General features: G+C 28.9%; 2 protein-coding genes across 6 annotated transcripts in view; both read right to left on the reverse strand.

Annotated features, from left to right (window-relative positions):
• Positions 1 to 94: 94 nt before the first annotated feature.
• Glyp (glycogen phosphorylase) lies at positions 95 to 14,118 on the reverse strand. The gene is made up of 11 exons (XM_083084856.1): positions 13,549 to 14,118; positions 7,833 to 7,934; positions 6,542 to 6,856; positions 4,908 to 5,019; positions 4,505 to 4,824; positions 3,862 to 4,172; positions 3,655 to 3,769; positions 3,376 to 3,558; positions 2,489 to 2,836; positions 1,881 to 2,210; positions 95 to 1,766 (listed from the first exon to the last, which is right to left on the reverse strand). The coding sequence occupies exons 1-11, from the start codon at positions 13,789 to 13,791 to the stop codon at positions 1,611 to 1,613; spliced, it is 2,535 nt and encodes an 844-aa protein (XP_082940982.1). The 5' UTR covers positions 13,792 to 14,118; the 3' UTR covers positions 95 to 1,610.
• Positions 14,119 to 15,026: 908 nt separating this feature from the next.
• Rtnl1 (reticulon) overlaps positions 15,027 to 25,666 on the reverse strand; it is a 30,105-nt gene continuing 19,465 nt past the window's right edge. For 2 of the 5 annotated variants that reach the window (XM_083084946.1, XM_083084964.1), the window contains exons 2-6: positions 24,430 to 24,465; positions 18,215 to 18,422; positions 17,474 to 17,682; positions 17,281 to 17,386; positions 15,027 to 16,704 (exon numbers count right to left, since the gene is read on the reverse strand). In XM_083084946.1, the coding sequence (XP_082941072.1) occupies positions 16,650 to 16,704; positions 17,281 to 17,386; positions 17,474 to 17,682; positions 18,215 to 18,422; positions 24,430 to 24,465 (614 nt within the window). In that variant the 3' untranslated portion in view covers positions 15,027 to 16,649. Of the gene's footprint in view, positions 16,705 to 17,280; positions 17,387 to 17,473; positions 17,683 to 18,214; positions 18,423 to 20,410; positions 20,570 to 23,565; positions 23,771 to 24,429; positions 24,466 to 25,666 lie in introns of those variants that run through there. The other 3 variants (XM_083084973.1, XM_083084969.1, XM_083084955.1) reach the window with 3 other exon arrangements.

A 25,666-nucleotide genomic window follows, 5' to 3' on the forward strand; every position in this document is an offset into this window, starting at 1 on the left:
TAACTGAATTTAATAATAAAAAAAGAATCTAAATTTTATGAACTTATCAAAAATTAAGAAAACTTTGTTTTCCTACAAAATATTTTCAAAAAAATACTTGCCATAAATTTTATTTCAACAAATTACAATGTCCTTTTTTATAATTTATACAATATTTTATATTATTTAAATATCATGTAAATGCTTGTAACATCTAATAGACAAGCACTGTACCACGATTTGATTAGCACGCAAATAGTTAATAAAAATGAGTGTATCTGGCATTGGCGTTAATGATAAGATAAGATAATGATATGATTCATATATAATTTTTTTCTGTTATCATCAAATATATTTTACTCAACGAGATTAAGAAAATTTATTACTATTTTAAAAATATATTTATATTGATTATTTTAACATGAATAACGTGCGGCCAGAAATATATCGAACACAATTAGGACTAGAAAATTCAAAATGGATACTCGCGCGGAAGACACATTGCTAAAAACTTGTTGGTATCACGTAATTCTTTAATTTTTTCGCTACTGAAAATTTTCATCAGTTTGCACATTTATCACGTACATAAAAACTATTATGTAAAATTTGCCAAAATTTTATCAATTAGATAAATTTTTCAATTATGCATAGGAAACGCCTAGGAAATGCCTAGGAATGGAAATCGTAATATAATACATCGTTTGATTATTCAGTGGCTGCTGAGCAAGAGATAGCAATAAAATAATTTTTGTTTTCTATTACTATCTCTCTCTTTCATCTTCTTCTCAACTAACAGATAAATTTAAAAGACATCTCCAAGGCCTCTTAATGACGTCTTATGACTTTTAAGTATCTTTAAAACAATTAATAAATTCTTATCTTTTTTTCTCAATGATGCTCTGTTCAAACAGCATGTCATATTACGATTATTTATTCTACTGTTAACTTAAATTGTTTAACTGCTGATTTATAATAATTCAAACACCGACTTATTAACTTACTATATATGTAATATATAGAATATATATTGTATATATATTGAATATATTGTATTTTATATATTACACATGATCTTATTTTAACTTATTATACATAAAAAATATATATATTTTTATGTTTAATAAGTTAAAATAAGATCATATGTAATATATATTTATTTATATAAATATCATATAATAAAATTTGTCTCTTTAATTCTATAGATGAAAAAAAATATATTTTGTTAGAGCAAAGTAGCGTGTCATATAATGATAGCACGTTTCAATTAGTTTTTTCATTCGTCATCAAAATTAAATGTAAAAAAATTAATGATATCTCGCGAAGTATGTGCGAAACATTTAAGCAACCGCGAGTATTTATTAAGTTAAAAAATCCTCTCGTTTTTGTATATAAATATTCACAGAATATTGCGAGATAATATATCACGATGTGTATCCTCACACGCGATAATTCCTATTGTTTTGTGCGATTATAACGAAGTTCTGGACGGTGCCAGTTATCAACAGTTAGAGTTTGTTGTCATTTATGTTTGTGACAGGAGGACATATTAATCGCGAAAGGAAACAGACAAGTATTGGAACATCTTATGTAAAAAGAAAAACTATTTAACTATTTTAGTCATGGCAACGCGTTTAAATGTCACGGGGCTCGTGCGGATCCGGAAGTTTCTGCCAATTCGGTTCGACACCCCAAATCTCACGCGCATATTCCGCAATTGTACGATCAGACGAGAATTTTCCAGATGACGCAATGTTTTGGATAGCCATTTCGACCCATTTGTTTTCGTCCTGGAACAATCAATAAACAATTTCGCGATTAACAAGTGAGTTGCCGATCTTTTTTTTTATAAGTAGAAATTCACGTGCAATGAAAAGTTAATTTTTTTTTAAATGATTAAATACCTGATAGACTTTGCTGACATAATCTTGCATTTTTATATAGCTCTCGTAATCAGCTAAAGTTAAGAATCTGTCCCATTTAAGTAATATATCAACGATATCTCGAAATTCATCGGGATTATTCGGGCTGAAGAATCCTCCTTGAATTTGATCGATACACTGTTTCGCTTCGGGCAGTTTGTTGTAATAATCGTAAGCATTGTAGCCTTTACTTTCTAGGGCTTTCACTTCCTCTACTGTCATACCGAAAATAAAGATATTCTCCAAGCCCATTTCCTCTGCCATTTCTACGTTTGCTCCGTCCATGGTGCCAATGGTCAATGCACCATTCAACTATAATTATAATTATAATATAATATATAATCTTGTTATTTAAATAATCTAAATTTCATAATAAAATAACATGTATATATATGATCGTAATAAAATATTAAATATGTGTGATAAGTAAGATAATAGAATATAACTAAAATATTATTCACATAATTCTACATTCGCCGAATGAGATTGATGATGAGATTAACTCTCGTGACAGATTTTAAATGTTATAATTTTTAAATGAACGCACATACTATAAGCTTAATCTCATATTACTATCAAAAGCTACTGACCATAAACTTCATGTTGCCAGTGCCAGACGCTTCGGTGCCAGCGGTTGAAATCTGTTCACTCAAATCCGCGGCAGGTATGATTTTTTCGGCCAAGGTTACGCGATAATTCTCAAGGAAGATCAATTTAAGTTTATCGCCGACGATCGGATCATTATTGACAACATTGCCGACGCTACAGATAAGCTGAATGATCTTCTTTGCCAAATGATAACCTGGCGCAGCTTTGCCTCCTATCATTACAGTTCTTGGGACAAAAGGCGCGGATGGATTCTTTTTTATTCGATTGTACAAAGTGATGACGTGCAAACAATTCAACAGTTGTCGTTTGTATTCGTGTATGCGCTTTACCTGTCAATGAAATATCATTCAACTCAATCTTTCTATCATTTTAAAACTGAATTGTTGAATTTATATATGAATCTTAGGATGTTTTACGCATTATATTATAATATATCATATCGTGTATTATAAAGCACTCCAAAACCATTCTTTCAATCATAGCTTCTTTGGCCAATGCAGAAAATATTTTTTTCTGATAAAAATGTCAGATTATTAATTTTTTCTTACATCTTTTGTATTTTTGTTTTGTATTTGCATAATATAAAAAAGTTCAAAATTTAAAATCTCATTTAAATTCTATTAAAATCTATTAAAATTCAATAAAAATTAACTAAAGAATATAACAATTTGTGATTTTTTCTAAAATTCTGTTTTTTTGCCAAAAGTCTTTAATTTTCAATTTTTAATTATTCGTAAAAGTACATAAGTGCCTTGACATTTTTATTTAAAATAACAAATTAATAATCAATAACAAATTAACCAAAAAATCTTTAATGAAAGGGACATTTTATATTACAGATAACTTATATTCTTGTCCATGTTCTAACCTGGATATCAAAAATAGATGCTGAATTAATTCGAACGCCGTAGTCTTTCTCTAATATTTGGGATAATCGTAGTTTGTTTTCCTGTTTGACTTTAACGATGGTACGTTGAAATACTGGATCTTTTGCCCATTTTTTCAATTGCACTAACTGTTCTAAATGGACTGACCATTCGCTACCAATTTTCTAAAAATTATAAAATATATCCCACAAAGTCATACATAAAAGAGATATGTAGAAATAGCGTTATTAAAAAAAGACATTATATAATTGAATACTCACTTCTTCAATGATATCAGATAGATTAGGATTGCAAAGTAATAACCATCTCCTCGGTGTAATGCCGTTCGTCTTGTTTTGAAACTTCTCCGGTGTCAATTCATAAAAATCTCGGAAGCTAATAAAGCAAAAGAAACATATTGATATGTTATGAATTTTCTGGATTTGAAACTTTGATAAAATCGTATAAATATAATTCTCAACACGTACACTCTATCTATGAGAATTTCCGAATGAATACGGGCGACTCCATTTATAGCGTGACTACCGACGATTGACAGATGAGCCATATTAACTCTTTTCTCGCCGTCCTCTTCTATTAAAGACATCCTACGAATGCGATCCATGTTGCCGGGCCATTTAGCTGCGATACTTTGAAGATGTGAATGATTTATCTGATAAATGATTTGCAAGTGTCTTGGAAGTATACTCTCCAACAAGCTAGTGGGCCATCGTTCCAATGCTTCAGGAAGGACCGTATGATTTGTGTAAGCGCATGTACGCGTTGTAATGTCCCAAGCCTGAAAGATATTCCAAAAAATGTTCATTTCGAACGTTTATATATGATAAAACCATAGCTTATTATTAGTTACATAATAATCTACATCTATCAGATTTATTGATGTACTTGTCAAGAGTGTCATTTGTATGTTTGACAAAAAAATTATCTTGAAGAGATTATTTTTTAAAATATTCTCTAAATATTATTAAAAAATTTAATAGGTGAAAAAAAAATAATAGCATTTTTAGCATATATTTTAAATCCTAGCTACTGCATATATTTTCTTTTAAAATAATACTTTTTATATTTTGAATATGCAAATGGCACTACTCTATGATAGATTGTAAATACCTTATCCCAGGAAAGTTTCTCTACATCGACAAGGATCCTCATCAACTCGGGAATAGCTAGAGAAGGATGCGTATCGTTGAGTTGAATCGCTACTTTATCCGGGAAAGAATCGAAATCGGTCCTATGATGTTCTCTTGAACCGAATTTGCTAGATTTATATCTTCGAATAATATCTTGCAGAGTAGCAGCTACCATAAAGTATTCCTGCTTTAATCTGAGCTCTTTGCCTTCGAAAAAGTTGTCATTGGGATAAAGCACTCTGGTTATATTTTCCGCTGAATTACGATCAAGTACGGCCTGTATATAATCACCGTCGTTAACTGAAAAGACACAAGCCATCAAGAAAAGACATCAATAGTAATCAAAAAACTATTGTTGTATAGCACAAATTATTAATACTTACAGAATTTCAAATTAAATTCTACAGGAGATTTTGCAGACCATAATCTCAGTGTATTAACCACGTTATTTTTGTAACCAGGAATTGGATTGTCATAAGGCATAGCAAAAACAATCTGAGTAATGCAAAAATAAACATCATTAATTAAAACAGTGTTATTATCAATAAAGTAAAATATTCTATAGAAAAAAACTATTCAAATGGTACAGAGAGAGAGAAAGAGAGAGAGAGAGAGAGAGGGAGGGAGGGAGGAAGGGGGAGAGAGAGGGGAGGGCTCTAGATAACACTTATAAATTAATCTACATTTAAATCCCATCTAATAATTTAATTATAATTAGAACGTAATATCGTAATATTTCATTAGCTTTGAATTTACTGTTGTCATATATATCATATATAAATTTAAAAAATATTCTTTAAAATTATGATTTTATATTTCTATAAAAAAATATATATATATATAAAACAGATAAAATTTATTATATTAATTTTGTTTATTTGTAGCAATAATGCATACTTTTAAGAAACATTTATTTATCATTAATTTGTTGACTAACACGCGCGCGCATAGGCTAAGAAGATTAAAATATTAGAAATTGCAGTTTCCTCAATCACACTAATACGTTGTTACTAAAAACTGGTGCGATTTAGATGATACAGGCCGTGTTCTGAATTTACTGCCAGTACTGAAAATCTATAGTTTACGTCACGTATACTATAGATTTTCAGTACTGGTAGTAAATTCGGAATACGGCTATAATTGTAAAATTTCAAGTTGTAAGTTTTCTTTTTTTTACAGTATTATACAGTAAAATACATAGACTTAAAGAAATGGACTGCGCATTCTTATACAAAAGAAAATTCTTATCCTTCAATTGTGCAAGAGAGAAAAAGATCCGACCATTATCGCTCTCTCTTTCTAATGTTTAGGACAGTCTTTTGTATAGGAATGCGCAGTCCATTTCTTTAAGTCTATGGCAAAATACAATAGCACGAAAAGAAGAATAAATAAAAGAAAAGAAAATTTTGTCTCTTAAGTCTAAAGTCCTTAAAAAATTACATTTTTTTTATACTGTTATTTAATAAGAAAAAATAATTTCCTAGCTTGTGTCAGAAATGCATAATAGAGGATAGCATGTGTGCACATGTAAAATATGTGTTATGCGTACAATAGGAATATGAATCATATGCTAGGATTTCAAAAGATAAATTTAAGTACATATATAGGTACCTTCTCTGACATAATTTTTTTAAAAGACAGTCTAATAATAATAATAATTTTTAATGTTAAATTATTTTTTAGTACACTATATTTATTATGATAAATATAACAATCTATAAAAAATAATTTCATTTTACAAACTTACAGATTTTTCCTAATATATAAGTGCGCGCGCGCGATTTAGACAATTGCATAGATAACAATTGCAAAGATTTATAATTTCTCTTTAGATTAAAAAATTAATAAAAATTTTCAAAAAACACGAAAAAGAAAAGAAAATATTCATTTTTTAGTGGCATATTCAAAGATATATTACATTTTAAATTTAAGATATGTATGATTATCTTTTGAAAATATGGTACTATTTTTTTAAATAACTTTCTCCTATATATAAAATATTAAACAACTTTATTACCTGCGTATTCACCCACTTTTTACCCTCGGGAACATCAATCACATGGCCATAAAAATTCACTGGTAACATAAATTCTGGTCGAGCTTTCTCCCAAGGGTTACCATATCTGAGCCAATCATCCGGCTCTTCTACCTGCTCGCCATTCTTGATTTTCTGCGTAAATATACCGTATTCGTAACGTAATCCGTAACCGTAAGCCGCTAAACCTAATGTGGCCATACTGTCCAAAAAGCAAGCAGCTAGACGACCTAATCCTCCGTTACCGAGGCCAGCATCTTCCTCGAGTTCTTCTAATTCCTCTATATCCAAACCCACCTATGAAAAACGATCATAATTATATAAATTGTGTCTGATAATCGAAATGAGCTATCGGCTTTTCCTAAGTGAAGATAGAAAAAAAAAATATATTTTACGAGAAATGTTCATTCTTCAATAATTTAAAATTTATTTTATTTTCTTTCTTCACATGATATTTATTACAAATTTTTAAATTACTAATTTTTGCATTCTAAATTTTTTTAATTTTTCATAATAATTAAGCTTATAAAAGCATTCTCTCATCTCGAAAAATTAAACATTAAAAATTAAAATTATTTTCGTTCTTTCAAATCTGTATATGTACTAAAAACAATACGAATTATGTGTAATTTGGTTTTTATTTTAATTTTTTGTTTTAATTTTAAAGCATGTTTATACAAAAAATATAAATAAGGAATAAGTTCTCACACTCTGATTCAGATTTTCCTTTATCAATATAGTTTTCCCTACTTTCTACTATCGATCGAAATAAGCATAATGATATATAATGCATTGGAAAGAAATTGAGACAGAGAAAGAGAAAGAATTAATAGACTAATGATAGATTAATTAATTGAAAAAAATATTTTCAGTATTAATCATTTGAACTCTAATTTTTTCTTGAAATAAAGTATATCGTAAGAAATTCTATTATTTATTATTGCATTATCTTATCGCATCATTGAAATGTATATCACATACATGGAACATTACATATTACGTAATCATTACATAATATTCATAATCTAAGCAAGATAAAATTAAAAAAAAATAAATAATAAAGTTAGTAGCATAATCATAGCTTTAAAATAGAATAAATATATCAGAAAAATAACATACATATATAATTTTGCACATGTATTTTTATGTTAAAAAAATTCTAATAATTAATTAGATATATGATAGTTTTTTTTATAAATCAAAGGACATATTTCTCGCGCCTTACAAACCTAAAATAAATACATACAATTATATAAAATACAGTATAACTTGCCTGATACATTGCTTCATCGCATGCTCCTTGTATACCTAAATTAATCATTGTATTTTGCAGCGATCTTCCCATATAATATTCCAAGGATAAATAATACACCCTCTGAAAGAAACAAGATTATGATTATGAATGAAATCTATTTAATTTTAATTAACAACGTTATATTGTGCGAATGTGTGACATCATAAATTCAAAATATGACAAAGAAATCATTTGGATCTCTTTAACATAACCGAGATACAATATGAATATTATAATAATATAATGTCACATGTTACAACATTAAAATTAACATAACTTATTTTATTATACAATAACAACCGTGCAAATAAAAATATATTGTCAGATCATTTCCGTTTTAAAGTGAAGCAAAAAGGGAGGGAGAAAGAGAAAGAAAGAGAGAGAGAAAATTCATTCAAGACCGATCTGATATTTATTATAATTCGTAGACATAATGAATATAATTTTGTGTGAAAACCGAATGATTTTCTGAAAGAAGCTGAGTAGATTTTTATACAGAAAATAATCTATTATTAGCATAAGTAAAATATAAATTTCTTACGTAATATTTCGTTTTCACGTAAATTACATTTAAAAATTGATATTATTTTTTTCTTTTCAGTTTGTAATTAGTTTTTATGTAATTAGATTTTAGATTATATATTATAGACTGACGAATTTGTCTTATTCATGATTATTGCAATATAAATTGAAAAAATATGTTTGATTTAAAATTAAAAAAATATATCAAAAAAATCCTTTATATATTTTTTATAATTTTAGATCGGCCATTTTAAAATTCTTATATTTTTTTATTAAGATATTTTAACATTTTTCTTTAAGAAAAATCAATTACAAATTGATTAGAAAGTCTATGAATCACTTATTCAATGACTTTTGTACATGCTTATCGATAAAGTTTCTAACAATTTAAAAAAAGCAAATCCTGCCAGAAAGTTCACACTTTTGGGAATAAATCCAAATGATAGTTCCAACGAGAAGAATTAAAGATATGTATTAAATTGGCACAGATTCTCACATTTATAATAGTATCTAAATTTGAAAGAAGTTATAGAAAAGAAAAAAATATTCATTTGTTCGATTATACAAGATTATGAGATTATTTGTACTTATTTTAACTCCCTTACAGAATATTCTCGTGTAATTACTTTATTGTAAATATAAGTTTATTTAAATGAATCTTAAAACATTTTTTTAAATTTCCCTCTCTTGCTTTTAAATAATAATTATATTATATAAAATTATTTCATCGGGAAATTTATAGAAAATAAATTTAATGATTTATTTCTGTGACTTATTGATGAACGACTCCTTAATTGCAAAAAGCTAATTTTACTACTTTAAGAGTATAATGATTAGCACAAAAACATTCGCTATAAATTATCATAATGACTTGTAATTGTGCTACTGGTTTAATTTTTTACTATTGAATCAAACTCCTCTACTTTAGAATCAACAACTTTTTGCGCATAAACATCAAATTAAAATGATGTAACTATATTGCGCTCCTATATTTGGAGGAAATGTCTTTCAAAATAGAATGTATAATGTTTTACTTGCAAAATTGCGTTTCTAGATCTCGTACGAAGCAAATACAAATGAGAAATTCAATTAGACAGACTTTTCAAATAAACAAAAATAATATTATAAAAATATTACATATAAAAAAATATCCCACGCAACTTGTGTGACTATAATTTTAACGAATAGAATTTTCGAGAAATTAAAAGTTGATTGTTTCATCGCAGAAATGTTGAGGAAAATTAATTAAAAAAGTATATTTTAATTATTTACTTGTTTGTCTTATTTCATGAACAGCCCTTCTTTGTTGATTATATCGTAATTATATAGATATGTTGAGAATTTTTTAAAGAAAAATCAAATTTTCTAATTTATTAGAAAATATTTTAAATTAATTAAATTTGTTAAGAAATTATTAAAATATAAACTTAATTTTAAATGGGCCATCAGAGCCAAACGCGGATGGTAGTGTGTAAGTTCAACGAGAATTAAGTTTTCGTTGAAATTTATTTGTGTGCACAGGGCACAAAATTTTCTTGGTACGATACCAAGCAAATTTTTTAAATAATTCTCAATTCGAGAAATTATTTAATTATTATCCCTCTATTTTCCCCCTGTAGTGTTGTAGGCGAGAAAAATATCGATTCCCGATTCAGCGACTTTCAGCCCGATATTTTTCTCGCCTACAACACTACAGGGGGGAAATAGAGGGATAATAATTAAATAATTTCTCGAATTGAGAATTATTTAAAAAATTTGCTTGGTATCGTACCAAGAAAATTTTGTGCCCTGTGCACACAAATAAATTTCAACGAAAACTTAATTCTCGTTGAACTTACACACTACCATCCGCGTTTGGCTCTAATGGCCCATTTAAATTTAAGTTTATATTTTAATATACAGAGCCTAATTTCTTATAGAAATTATTAAAATTGCGAATTATAGAACCTTTCTTGAAAAGAATTATAAAAAATATTTATTAGATGTAGAAACAGAAATTCGTAAATATATTTTAGATAGTATCAAAATAATATCTGCATATTTAAACCTTTAATGAGTGCTTCAAAATATAATTTAAATAGAATCAAAACTTCGAATACGAATGAATCACGCAATCACATCTTGTTTACATACTTAACCTCTTCACTGTCACTGTCACCCCTATAGGGGCAAAAAAAATTCGTGCCACTTTTGCTTCATGACCCCTATAGGGGTATTTTGAAAAAAACATGTTATTACTATTACGATTTGGTTGTCCTTGGGTATTTTAAGGTTTCTGAGGTCGCTGAATTCGAATCTGAAATCAGAATTTCGAACTTCAAAATGGCGGATCAAAATTCAAAATAATTTTGGGTTTGAATAAAAATGGGTTTCTTATCGTTTTTGGGGTCGCCGAATTCGAATCTAATATCAGATTTTCCAAATTAAAAATTGCAAATTTAATATGGCGGACCAGAACAAATAGTTGCCATACATAAAAGATGTACACTTTTTTCTTCAATTACTTGTAAATCCCGCTATCTTCCGAATCCAATCACGAATTATCAAATCAAGCTGTTTGCACAGAAGTGGAAACGTATACCAGTTTTCAAGAAATAAAAAAAATAAAAAAACGGAGTCAATAATCGCCACGTCCTCGATTCGTGACTCTGGGTTCGGCAGAGAGCGAGATTTAAAAATAATTGAAGAGAGAAATATACAACCTTTATGTATGTCAACTATTTGTTCGAACTCTGGTCCGCTATATTGGATTTGCCATTTTCAATTTGGAAAATCTGATATTAGGTTTGGATTTTGCAACCCCAAAAATGATACACATTTTTATTGAAATCCAAAATTATTTTGAATTTTGATCCGCCATATTGGATTTACCATTTTGAATTTTGTAATTCTGGCTTCAGATTCGGATTCGGCGACCTCAATAATATTTATACTGACGTATTCGTGCAATTTTAAAAACTTTTTTCTTCAACACACTTTTGGCACGGAAAGTTTCTTTTCGCTTGAGAGTAAAGGGGTTAATAAAAATGATAAAGAAAAAATATATTATATCGAATATATTATATTTCAAGTCAATGTTTCGCTTACTACTGTGCTTGTAATAGATTCTAATTCTGGATGATATCGACATTATTTTTTTATTTATGTATTTGATATCATACTTATATTAAATATGTTTATAATTTTTATAAATATTATAACTTTTATATATTACGATTTAAAATATAATCCTGACAGATATTGTATTAATTTAAAATTGAATGTATATATATATATATATATATATATATATATATATATATATATGTAATTGCAATTATGTTTATTGCAATGTAATTTGCAATTAACAATTCCATATTTTTTCTTCAAAACAACTGTATGTTTTCTTTACACCAATTGATTACTCTCATTATTTTGTACATAAAAGTATTAAGGTAAGATAATCGAAAAATGAATATTTTACTAGATATTTTATGGTTTATATAAAATTAAGAAATTATTTCAAACCTCATAACTCGAAAAGTACTCAATGAAGAAATACTTTATTATAGTATTTTGGAAAGCTCTCGAGATAAGCTACAAGAATAAGTAATAAAAAATAGAGGGTTCCATTTAAAAAATTCTAGGTGACCTTGCTCTGACCTTGGCGACGCCACCCAAGGTTAAACTCATAGCGCCAATAAATAGATCTTTTGAAATCCTACAACTTTGGTTGGAAACATTTTTCTCAGAAACGTTCGTTTTCGAGATATTTGACCGTTTCCAGACTTTTCTAACACCCTGTATATATATATATATATATATATATATATATATATATATATATATATATATATAAACTTGTTTCATTTTTAATTAAACGAAAATAAATTCCTATCATAAGCGCTTTAACATTGTGTCTTATGTTAGATTGCGTACCGCACATTCATATATTTCAATATGTGTATGTGTATGTACATGCGTACGCGTAACACACATATATTATATATATATATATATATATATATATATATATATATATATATATATATATGACCTTTTCTAAAATTAATCTTTTTTAAAATATCAAATTTTTATAAGGATTGGTGTTTTATAAAAAATTTAGTATTCCTTTTTTTATAAAGACATCGAATTTATAAAAAATCTCTGCAATTCAATCCATATGTACATATGCATAATAGATATACATTAAATAATTATAAATAATAAATAAAAAATTTAGTTATGTATATACACACATACACACACACACACACACACACACACGTGTGTGTGTGTGTGTGTGTGTGTGTGTGTGTATATATTATGCGTATATATGGATGAGTAGTTAATCATTCAAGCATTGTATAAACTTCCCTTTCTTCGAAGAGGATCATATATACGTAATAATCTTACGCATATAATCTTTTCGATATAATTACTTATATATTACATATACATATCATAAAAATTTTTATAAGAATTCAGAAAAGCAGTTTTGTTATCTCATATAATAAAGAATCTCTCTCATTAATGTATAAAACATTAAAATTGTCTTTATCAAAATTCTTATAAAAATTTTCGAGATACCCAGAAGCAAGGACGAAGATCATCACGTAAATATTATTGATAAATTACATAATCACATTAGTCTATGTAATTTTTAGCTATGTTCGTTGTCTTAATGAACTATAATCGATTTAACAATTTCCTGTTTGCATATATTGCGAAATGTTTTCGAGATGTGTGAAATACATTAGATAATGATGTCGGATAATAAGTTTATTAAAGCAAATTTATTTTTTTTGAGCCTACAGAATTTTTAATTTTAAATAAATTTTACTTCGAAAAAATATATACTGAATTAGATAGTATATTTTCTTTTCAGGTTTGTTAACTGATATTATAATAAATAAAAACTATCGAACATGTATATAAATCTCACTTAGGCATTTCTCCAGATATTGTTTATTATTGAGCAAAAATAGGAAACAATACAAATTTTTAGGCTGAATTTTCAGTATATTCATAAATATAAAAGATCAAATTTTTTGTACGTGTACATGTATGTGTGTGGTAGTCATCATGTATGGAAACATGGAGATGATAAATATAGAAATCTGTGATGTGACTAGTTGGTGAAATTCGAATTCATCTCGTACCGGTTTCCATTTAATGAGACATGAACAATTACCTTGGGATCCTTCTCGTAATAGTGTTGCTGCGTACGAATCCATCGTGAAACGAGATTGTCCTTGACACTATGAGCTAGAGCGAAGTAGTAATCGCGGGTTGTGGCGACGTTACGGTCCTTCACCAGGGTATAGTGAAGGTGCCTGTTGAAGGTCTTCTTAAAATTGCCGACGTTCTCGACGTCGACGATACCGCGTACCGAAATCTGCTTCTTCTTCTCGTGATCGCTGTTGGGCAATGACATGATGACTTATTTAACGAGCACCAGCTTGACTTTATCCCCGAGACAACAAGTTGCGGTGATAACGCGCACTCGACTGACGACGCGTCGACGGTCTCCTGAAGGCGAATGATACGCGCTGCCAGTTGAGAAGGCAGTGGTCACCTTGTCTCAAGGTGACGCATGCGTACGATGCGTGCACATATGTATTTGCGCTGACAAAAATTAAAAACGACTTTACTTTCGCATATTCCGACTTGAACGTTAGACAGAGAGATCACGTACAGCGTTTTTAAAATCTCGAATCAGCTGTTCCATCCGGCTTAAAGAATTGAGACTGAAGCCAAAAGTCTACAGCTGAGTTCCGTAAAGTGCATATGAGCGCACGTATCTATAGTATCCGTCACGTATACTGTTGGTAAATGCGCGCATATGCGCTTTACGGAATTCGGCCTACGATGATATGACGATGCCGTGCGTTGCTCCAAAACATCAAGTGGACCGCCGTAAACATTCCGGAGCAGTTGTAGCGCCTAGAGAAGTAGCTAGTTGAAGTGCATGCTTCTCTTAAAAATTTCAAAGATTCCAATATTCTAAATGATATCGACATCATTATTTCTTAATCATGTATATGATTTTATATCAATTAATAAAATACATTCGTAACATTTTAATAATAAGTATGACTTGATTTCGATAAAATAATATGTATTGATCAAGATTTATAAAATATGTTGAATTTAGTTCGATTTCTAATATTTCTTCTTCATACATTGCATATTTCTTACATTTTATGTTCTAGTAGCTGTTTAAATCCTCAAGTTCTTATTACAGCTCTACTAGCATAGTTAAATCTTGCAATTTACTCTTATACTTATAAATAAATTATATATTTTCTAAATTATCTAATGTTTTATACAATTCAAGTTGCACAGGTAATGTTGATCAATTATAACAAATTTTTACTAATACAACAATCAACTTTTAGCTTATAAAAAATTTCAAGAGAAGAGTAATTTCTAAACATAAGTTGAAAGAGATCTCAACGATCAATTCTTTTCAAACAAATAATTATAAAATTTCTCTTCTCTTTCTTTTGTATATTCGTAGAAAACTTATCACACTGCGTAAAATAATATCATCAAGCACATATAAGATATTCTAAAAATAGATTATCAAAAAGATTCGCTGGAAGAGAAATATCTCAAGGAGATGCGTGAAATGTGAAATAACTGTGAAAAGAGAAAAAAATAGCGCAGTTTTTTTATCTTATTTAATATCATTTATTTATAAATTAATCGTGCAGATGCAGATGCAATAATGAAAACGACAAGAAGCAATACGCATATTACAATTCACATTCTTAACATTTTGCCATCGGTCCCGATAAAAACACATGTTTTCTCGATAACTATAGATAGATATTATGATATAATATAAAGTTGCATCTTCATCGTTCACCGTACAATGTGTTCCGTTATTCATTTAGGATCATTTTATTTGATGATGACTATCCTTCCCTTTCACATATATATACACGCGTGTTTGTACACATACGCACGGATACGCACGCGAGTAGAAGCGCACGATGCGTTATACATATGCACGCACGTGTGTACATAACGGTGTAATTACAATTAATGATGCAGTAGCAATAATATTATGCAAACGTCAACGTCATTGAGAGACAGATACAATATATACGTTTTTTGCATAATTTAACTCGTCATTTAACCCCTGTTCGATTCTCTCACAAACGCAACAACAACTTAAAACATCGAGAAGATGGGGAGATCGCTGCAAATCGGACAATTAGTTTAAGATGTATCGTCGACGGATAAACGATTTCTCGTTTATACATCGAACATATCCCATTCAATCCACCATCCGCTCCTCCTCTGTCCATTGAAGTATCTCTTTAAATTATCACGATTTTCCGACACCCTTGGTTTCTCACTATCTATTTCGTCGGGTCACGGTTCGAATGATTACTTCAGTGACATCCGGTTCGTGAACAATGATCCAAGCTAATCAAATACGATGCTCCAAAGACAGGATGATAAATCACATGGAGCCTTACTACTCTCAGTCTCTCTTCGCATTCATAAACGCATTCGCCCTTTCGCACGGTCTTGTATTCTTCTCATTTTTGCCAAGAGAAACAAAGGATATCATTAAATAGGTAAAAACACGAAGTTTATGATAATTGTTAAAACATATTTGACGAAGAATACGACGAAAAAGGGGGGAAGGGAGAGGAAAAGAGCTGATCCAAAACAGCCCTACGTACATTGCACTGTTACAACTAGCTAAAAATATGCCATTATTTTTTATCGCAAGAATGAACGATTAATTAATCACTAAGTGTTGGTTATTTCTCTCTCACACACACACACACACACACACACACACACACTCTCTCTCTCTCTCTCTCTCTCTCTCTCTCTCTTTCTGTCTCATTCTCACACACACACACATGCATATACATACATTCACTCTTTCTGTCGCGGTGTTTAATTCCTCGATGAGGATTATTTTCGTGATCAGAATGTCAGTGCGCGCGCGCGACCACTTGGCTTTGCCGATCGTGTTGTGCCTTGGAAAAGTATAATTATATTTATTTCCTCCGAAATTATACGACGGCGAAGCTCGCGACGATAATTGTCGCACATGTTAATTATTAATTATCCCCTCACCAGCGCGACTACTGGGCCCATTACATGTTGTGTGAGACTTTTCTCGATCATAAATTGTCCTGCTCGCACGCGCTCTCAAACTTCTTCTCTCACTCTTTTTTAACGTTTCTCTCGTTCATTTCTAATTTAATCCTTTCTATCTGTGTCCCAGCTATCTGCTGGACGATCTTCACGCACGACTCTTCCTTATTCTTCCTTCGTTGGCTCGGCTTTCTTACCGAGAGGGATAGCCGCCTTCACTCTAAAACAGAGTAATAGATTTTTCAGTAAAAACTACTATGAAAATATGTAAAAAAATCCAATTTATTTATATTTTTCTTCTTTTTCGTAATTCAATAGTTTTGTTGGATAAAAATAATATTTTGCATAACGCACTCTTCAGTATTTTTGCGTTTATGTATCAATATTTAACGAATTCAATTTGCTATGCGATATTCGAAAAAGATCCTTATACTAATTGTTACATTCTCATTGAATAACATGTAGAAATTAATTTCGTTATTAATTTTATTATCGCACAATATCTGAAATCAACGAAATACTGGTCTGACATACAATCTAGATACAATCTCTATGTTATAAAAATATAGATTATAAAACGTACAAATTCTTGCACCTCTTTAACATAGAATTAGAAAATCATATATATTATATATATATTTTGATAATTATAAATTCAGATAATTAAAAACTTATATATCAACGTGACATATATTTGCAATTTTTATGTAAGTAAGAAATAAGAAAAAAAACTCATTGCATTACTTTTTCATTTCTCATAAAATTTCTCTCGAAATGAAAGGAACTTTCAACTTACTTAGCGGTGATTTCGTTGATCTTCGCCTGAACCAAAGCCAGATTTTGATCGATTTGTTCCTGATTCGTTTCGTAAACCTTAGGCAGCGTGAACAGAGCGACCACGCCTAAAATGAAGTAAACGAATTCGTTGAATCGACCATTCCATTCCACGTTCGAGGGAATACGCAAAAAAAATGTAATGCAAAAAATACCAATGATGATGAGAGTCATGCCGTTGAACCAAGAACCAACGTAGGTGAGACACCATAGCAAAACGCCAAACTTGAGAGAATCGACAAAGTCTTCAACAAGGAACAGTCTGCGCAATTCGCTAAAGGCAGCATTAGCATGTGCGACTGCGACATCTGCGACTTCATGCACTTTTTCAGCTGGTAATGTCAAGTCTAGATCAAGGATATCCCTATAATTCAAATGATAGTTTTATTAAAAGCAAAATTTATTCGATTATCATAAAACAAAACTAAAACATTATTTTATCTATATTTACTTTATTAACTATAAATTACTAAACAAGTAACTCGTATTTCTTTTATAATATCCAACACAATTTTTCTAAATTAATATCAATATATGGCAACATTTCATTATATTAATCAATTATGCTAATTGTTTTCAAAAAATTATTTGCATTATATCATTATCAAAGATTTATCACGTTCTCTTTCAACAACAAAAAAATATATATATTTTTTTTATAAATATATTTATATATTTATATATATATCTTTTGTCGTTAGGGGGATATTATAATATCAAATACGATAGAGAAACATCAAATTCAATCCTAATAATGTGACAGCAAGAATAATAATAATCCAGATGGACTCAGATTTGATTTGGGCCCGATCACTCACGCGTCGATATTTTTTTCGCTCGAGTCTGCAATAGAGAAATAGATTAATAAAGTAATTCGCAAAATTGTTTATACTTACTTAAATGGATGGCCGTCCGAAGTCTTCTGGACTGCCTGAAGAACGGTTTTGTAAATACGGAAAAGAATGGTTCCAGTAAGGACGAGAAGCGACAGATAAGCGAGCACACTGATCAGACTGAAATAGGCCAACGATAAGAGCACACCTAGTATCGTGCCGAATACAATCCCTGATTTTTTAGGATCGCGCCAATATATCAGAGCCGCCACTGTAAACAGAAACAAATACTTTAGTTAAAAGAAAAGAACAAAAACCTTAAATTCCTAATTCGCTAATTCGCAAATATATCTAATCATTTTATAATAATGTATGAGTGCTAATCATTTTCAATTTTAATATTGCTGACAAATTAATAATGCATTATGTAATGAGATTAAATTTTAATGACGAATTCATAATTTAAATTACACCAATAAGATTTAATTTTTTATATGTATTCTAATCTATTTCTTTCATACACATTTAGATTGTTTTTTTTTCACTCAAGTCAGCCCCGTATTATATAATACATTTATATTGTTAATGTTGTGTTTTTTAATCTTTTAATTGATTTTAAATAAACTTTCAGTAGAAGTATAATGAAAAATTTAATACTGAGATTTCAATTTTGAATATAAACCCATTCACATATTCTCAAAAAATATTAATAATAATATTAACAATTTTTATTTTTAAAAAATGACAAAATTTTTTACAGATAACTTGATCGATCATTAGTCTTTACAAATTGCTCACTTTTATGTGTTTTGAATATTACATATATTTATTATACGTATATATATGAAATAATATTTCCATAAAAAGATAATGTCATATATATATATATATATATATATATATATATATATATATATATCTTTTTAGAAATAAACTATACTTTGCACATGTAATGCAATAAAGTAATTAAGACCTAACAAATTACAACAATAAATACAGCTACATGATATCGCATTTACTTTATCATTCATTTTTTGTAAAAGTATAACTAATTTATTTGTTAAGCAATTCATAAGGATTAATTAATAATCAAGTCTTATACATGCGATCAATTTTCATAAGGTATTAAACATATTTATGAGTCTTTTATGTCAATAAACTTCGTAATAACGCTACATTTAATATATTGTAACGCTATCAAATAACTTGTATTTTTCTCGTAAAATTATTACGGGAATGTAAAATTTTGATTGTGGCATACGTTATCAAAAAAATATGTTACGCAAAAAAATAATCGATATGCAAATATCTTAAAAAATATGCTGTATTATGCAATGTTTGCTATGCGATTTAAAACTGTGCACCAAGATAACACTTGATAAGAAAGATTTATCTTTTACAACATTTACTTTAATAAGAATTATTCGATATAGAAATATTAAGTAAGTCTCACTCCAAAAAAACAAATACATTTTATAATTATTTATGACATATAATTTTTACATATTACCATTTTAATATAAAGATAATAACGCATTAACTATAAATTAAATTAACAATTACTAATATCATTGTCATACTGTGTTGTATATAAATCAAGTATTATATGAAGCGTAACCGAAAAATATTGTGATTAGAAATTAATCAGTATTAAGTTTGTATTAAAACGAGTGTATATTTTTCATATATAAAGTAACCGATTTATTCATTTTAGAAACAATTAAAAGCTACTGATTATAAAATTTATATGGTTTTTTAAAACGTATTTAAAAATTTTTTTAATTAAAAAAAACAATTTTTATTTATTTATAATAATATAATATACATATATACATATATATATATATATATATATATATATATATATATATATAATTTATAATTCCATTTATTATAGTTTATAAACTTCATATTGCTGGACCGATAATCTTTCTTATTAAAAAATTACTACTTTTAATAAAACTATTATTTCCCGACATTTTCTGCTGAATATTTTTTTTAATTATTAATTTAATTTTTTAATTTAGTTAGTTAATTTTTTAATTTAGTTAGAATAATAATTGCTGAGATTCTCAATTTCTTATGAGAGTATAATGTTATCCAGCTGCATGAAGCGAAGTTTTTTGAATAATCGTAGTACGTTGTAAAGGAATAAGACCACGTGTTGTATTCCCAACCATATGTTCTCTCAGATCGACAATCGCCATATCAAACCAGTTCTCACTGAGTCGTGGGGATGCATAGGAACATGGGACTTACCGGGACCACGCTCTGGAAGAACTTCCCTCAAATGGTTTCTCTGAATGTTCCTTCGTACCTTCGTACCCATCCTTTTAACTTGTCACAAAGATCTTTCTTGTTAAAGGGATCTCCCGAGAATATTTCACGACGGTAGTCACATGCACGACTGTTTCAGCAACGATTCAGGATTTGGTTATGCGAGAGAGGGGCTCATTGATAGCGAAAGAGAAAAAGGGGGCGAGAAGCAACGGGAGAAAAATAGAGAGAAGGGGAAGGCTGGAACGTGGAACAGTGGCGTAACTAGAGGTTTTATACGAAGTTTATCCGCAATTGTAGAGATAGAATTAAACATTATGTTTATATATCGAAACAATTAGTCAACCTTTGTATTATCAAGAATAACTTAAAATATAAAATAATATAAAATTATATATTAAATAACATAAAATTATAATTATAATTTATCTAAAATGTAGCATATTAAGTCTGGAAAGAAGATACGCGTAATTATTCATTTTTCGAAAATAAAAGATATCTAACTACATATGTAAAATGGCGTATTATTCATATATTTTGATTTATCTATTTATTTTTATTTATCATTAATCTATTGTCAAACTTTATTTCATAATATGCAGTATTAATACGCATCTCTTTCCTGTATAAGATGTAATACATCTATGTATTATCTATATATCTCATATTAATAATAATATTTATATGTCTTAAATATTTTTTTCATATTTACACAAAACATTTTACAAAAAAATTCCATAAACTTTTACTTCTATTATTTTCTAAAAATTATAGTTTTATTATTTTGTAAAAATTATAGTAATCTTTATAAAATATTCTCGTATCATGGAAAGAAAAACTAAATTATTTGTTACACAAAAAAATTACAAAGAAGCAAGGAAGCTACTAGGTTTAATTGATTACATGATAATCGGATCAGAGCAGTGCATCGAACGCGCGGAAGTAACAGAATGATACGCTGCCGCACTGCGGGTCTGTGAAAAGCTTGAATAACTATCTTACAAGGTCGTCTTTACAACTGTCGAGACCCGGAGCATTTTCTTTAATTATTTTAGCAACAATTAATATCGATATAATTTTATATCAAATGCGAGAGATAATGTTCTCGTGAATAAACGAAACCGCGACGTTTGACGTAAGGTCCTTTTTCGTATGTACAGCATCGAAATTAAACTTATCAAAGCTTTATATCATCTTCAATCTTCATTTCTCGAATAGAAGATAGCAATAGCTTAACGATTTTTACAGCTAGAACATAGCTCTGTATAACTAGGCGTGACCATGATAAGAAATAAAACGCACTCGCTCTGTATTCTCGTGACCGTCGTACTCGCTTATGGTGCAAAATTATGCATTACAGCCGACGCGACGTCATATATGGCACCGCTTTATCGATTTGTACGTGCGAGTGGTTTCCCCCTCGGATTTATCTGTACTATGCGTCATCCAACGGAAAGAAAAAGACAGGGCTAAGCTGCTATTTTAACGGCTACGTCATCGACTGTTCTCATAAATGAAGTCAAATCTATAATCAATCGCTTCTAAAGAATTCTAAAAAATAATTCTAATTTTAACTTATCAGTTTAGTTAAAAATTTATAAGCACAATATATAGATATAATACAATTGAAATTACATTGATTTGAAATGAATTTAAAAAGTTATTCATTTTACTGCAGTCATATAGGATTATAAAGAAACGAAAAATATTAGTTCTAAACAAAAATTATTTTCTATAAAATAAGTATTATTTGTATAGCATCTTTTTATTCTTTTTTATTATATATTAGTAATATATTACACTTTTATGCGCGCATAATGTGTAATAAACTATTTGAATTCTGTTGTCAAATCTGGTTCATTTTTCAATTTACTTTGTTCAAAATTTTAAAATAAAAGAAATTCGAGTGCGTGCATATATATGTGACATTTTGGGAAAATTACTTTTTCTTGTATATGTCTTACTATTAACATAATATTATCTAAAAATACGTATAATTAAGGTATGTGCCGAGTAATATCTTGATGACATAATACTTATTCGTTGGAAACCGTCCAATTTACTTACTCGCTTATATTATCGCATGTACTTAAAACTCAAATGATGAATAATGCAAAGGAAAATGCAAAGAAGACAGATATAATATAGTTATGCGCAATGTCTATTATAGTCTCTGGACTTCTTAGCTATTAGTTTATGTGTGAGTAATAAAGTAAAACCATTGCCGCTCGATACCGCGTTGCAAAAATATACTCGTAAAATATCGAATAAAAATACGACACATAAAAAAACATATCGTAACTTTAAGACAAATATTCGCAAATCTTGTCACAAATCGCACAGACCACCAGCAAGATTTGTCACTTTTTATTTATCTCTCTCTTTTTAACTTTTTTTTTGCTTTCGCAATTTCTTTAAACGATCATGAACGCGAGGAAAGCCGAAGAGAATAAGCTCATCGCATCACGATGTTACCAGTGAAATATCAACGAAATATTTTACCGGCGATTTCTGAGCTATCTATAATTGGATTCTTCTCAGGGTCGTAACACTGATCTAGACTATTAATCGCTCGACTTGCAATGCCAGATAATTGTTTCTTTATGCCAATTAACGATGACCGGATTCTTGTCAAAGCATCGCCAGAATTAGACAAAGAATATACGTAACGTAAATTAATATTTTACTTTAACAAACTGTCTTCAGGGCATGGGAATTCTCAAACTATTTATGTCATATTTTTCGTCAATTCTGAAAATAAAATAGGTAATAAGGATATATAAAAAAAGAATATAAAGAATGAATGAAAAATAAAATAATCTAATCTCTCTTATCGACACACTATTCTATATCTAAGCCTCTTATCGACACACTATTTGCATATCACTCGTCTGTTTTAACCGCGTCTATCTTTTTTCTGATCACTTATTTCTTGTAATTCGTATTATGTCTAAGTTTTGTTCGTCTCGATGATATTGTGTGTTTTATATTCCTTCTTGCTTACATTTCACCTTCGTATTTATTATTATCGAGCCCGGGTTCTCTTCTTGCATTCGCACGCAGTCTCAATCTCATCGAGTACCAGCGCGACACGCATGTGCTAAATATCATCGTTCTCGCGAATCATCGTTACTCACGTTCCTCCTTCGTGATGGCCATTTTCCCTACGAATATCTGGAACATCCGTACTCTATCGGCAATTAATCACACGAAAAGATGTGACCACCGAATCCGATCGATCAATTGGATAAGAGTGCGATGACTCCAGGAACCCGATAGGTGAAAGAACCGTGAACCGACGTTTCGTTTCCGACGACTTCGCATCAAGGGAACTGCTGCTCGAAAACCCTGAGACGAGGATCTTCGGAAAACTGGCACTGGACCAATATGAGAGGCTGGCTGGACGTTATATTTAGTAACGTCTGAGAATGGCGGACAACGGATGGGCAGAAGAACCGTCGATGCGAAATTATCGTGTTTTGTGCCGTCCCAATTATTGCAACTTATCCCTTTGGGGAATATCTGACCCTTTATTTATGACCTTTCGTGATAAGCGTCAAGCTCGACTAACAATAAGAGAAAATCGCTTATACCACAATTGCAATATGAACACAAAAATTAGCTATAATTAACTTGACATATTTTTTTTTCGATTGATGTATTAATTCTATCTCCAGAATCTATTATAATATTTTTAATAATAAATTTTTTGCACGAGTTTTATAGAATTGAGTTATATTAATTTAATTAGGATTATGTCAATTGTATACGCGAAAAAATTTAAAAAAAAACTAAATGATGTATTATAATATTGCTTATGCCACTTTGAATTGAGAAAAATGATGAGACCATGAAAAATTTTTATATTTAATAAATATATTTGATAAGTTATAACGCATATGATTGCAAAATATTTCTCATTAAAATGATTGATTATATACATTATTACTGTATAAACAAATATAAAAAAAAAACAATATTTTCTTTCTCTGTTTTCTTACCTTTCGGATTCAGTCTTTCAGGGTTAAACCATGCATCTGGAAACAATAAAATTGTAGTACATTAGTATTAAATTCTTAAGCATACAGAATGTGAGTCATTATAAATTAAACTGATCAACAACTAAGATCAATAATTAACTATATTTAGAAGCGCACAATCTATTAAATAACAGAATTAAAGTTGGAGTAGAAAAAGTCTTTATTTTATTTTAGATTAATTTTAAAAAGTAACATTTATAAATTCTTTACATATGTTCTTTTTTAAATATATTTTAATTTATTTGTTAATCGATATCTATAAAAAAATATTCACATTAACAACACGATTGTTATTATCCTTTTTTTATTTTTTACTCTATAAATAATCAAATTACCCAAATTTAAAATTTTATTGCTAAACGAATTTGCATCCAAAGATCTCAATTAATATTATATGGAATGATAAAAAAAATTTTAAATTTATAGGAAAAATATATTTTATTAACTGTAAATATAATAAAAAATGTTTAATAATAATTATGTTATAAATTTTTACTTTAATATTTACGAAAAATTTTCTAAAGCCTAAGCTTCTTCAAATAACTTAATAGACATTTTCGATTTTAGTGAGATGAATCTTGTATATCATTTTTTATTTTCTAAAACCGAAAATCGCTTCTAACTCTGATTAATTTTTCGATCTAACTAATATTAAGTTTTTATTTAATTTGATGAATATTATCTGTGAATTCTTACTTCTACATAAAATAATCTTAGGATAGTAATAATTAACTCAAATTACTACAATTTTGATAAAACATAAACAAAAGATCTGTACGAAAATTATTTGTACGCGTTTAAAAAAGGCGATGTTAATATTATATATCAATTCTGTCAGCGTTCTTGAGATAATTTTAAATAAAAAAGAATTAGAGCGAGAGAAAGAGAGAGAGAGAGAGAGAGAGAGAGAGAAAGAGAGAGAGAGATGGATTAATGATAAAGATATATTAAGTGCACTATCAATGAACGCAAAAAATCGTTTTTTTTCTCCGCAAGTACATCTAAGAGTCATGCAAATTATTGCTCATAATCGATAAAATAATTTCCCTATTTCAAAAGAGAAATCGTTCATCGTGAAAGACATGTGTAAGAAATAAAATTGTGCATCGTATAAAATAAAGAATAAAAATCGAGAAATTGAGGAATTGTGTAAGAGATATTATAACTATCCCATATATACAATGTATCATTTCTTTTT

Source organism: Camponotus vicinus, unplaced genomic scaffold (assembly GCF_025532165.1).
Source record: "Camponotus vicinus isolate PSW18456_S1 unplaced genomic scaffold, iyCamVici1.0 SCAF_1, whole genome shotgun sequence".
NCBI classification, from domain to species: Eukaryota; Metazoa; Arthropoda; class Insecta; order Hymenoptera; family Formicidae; genus Camponotus; species Camponotus vicinus.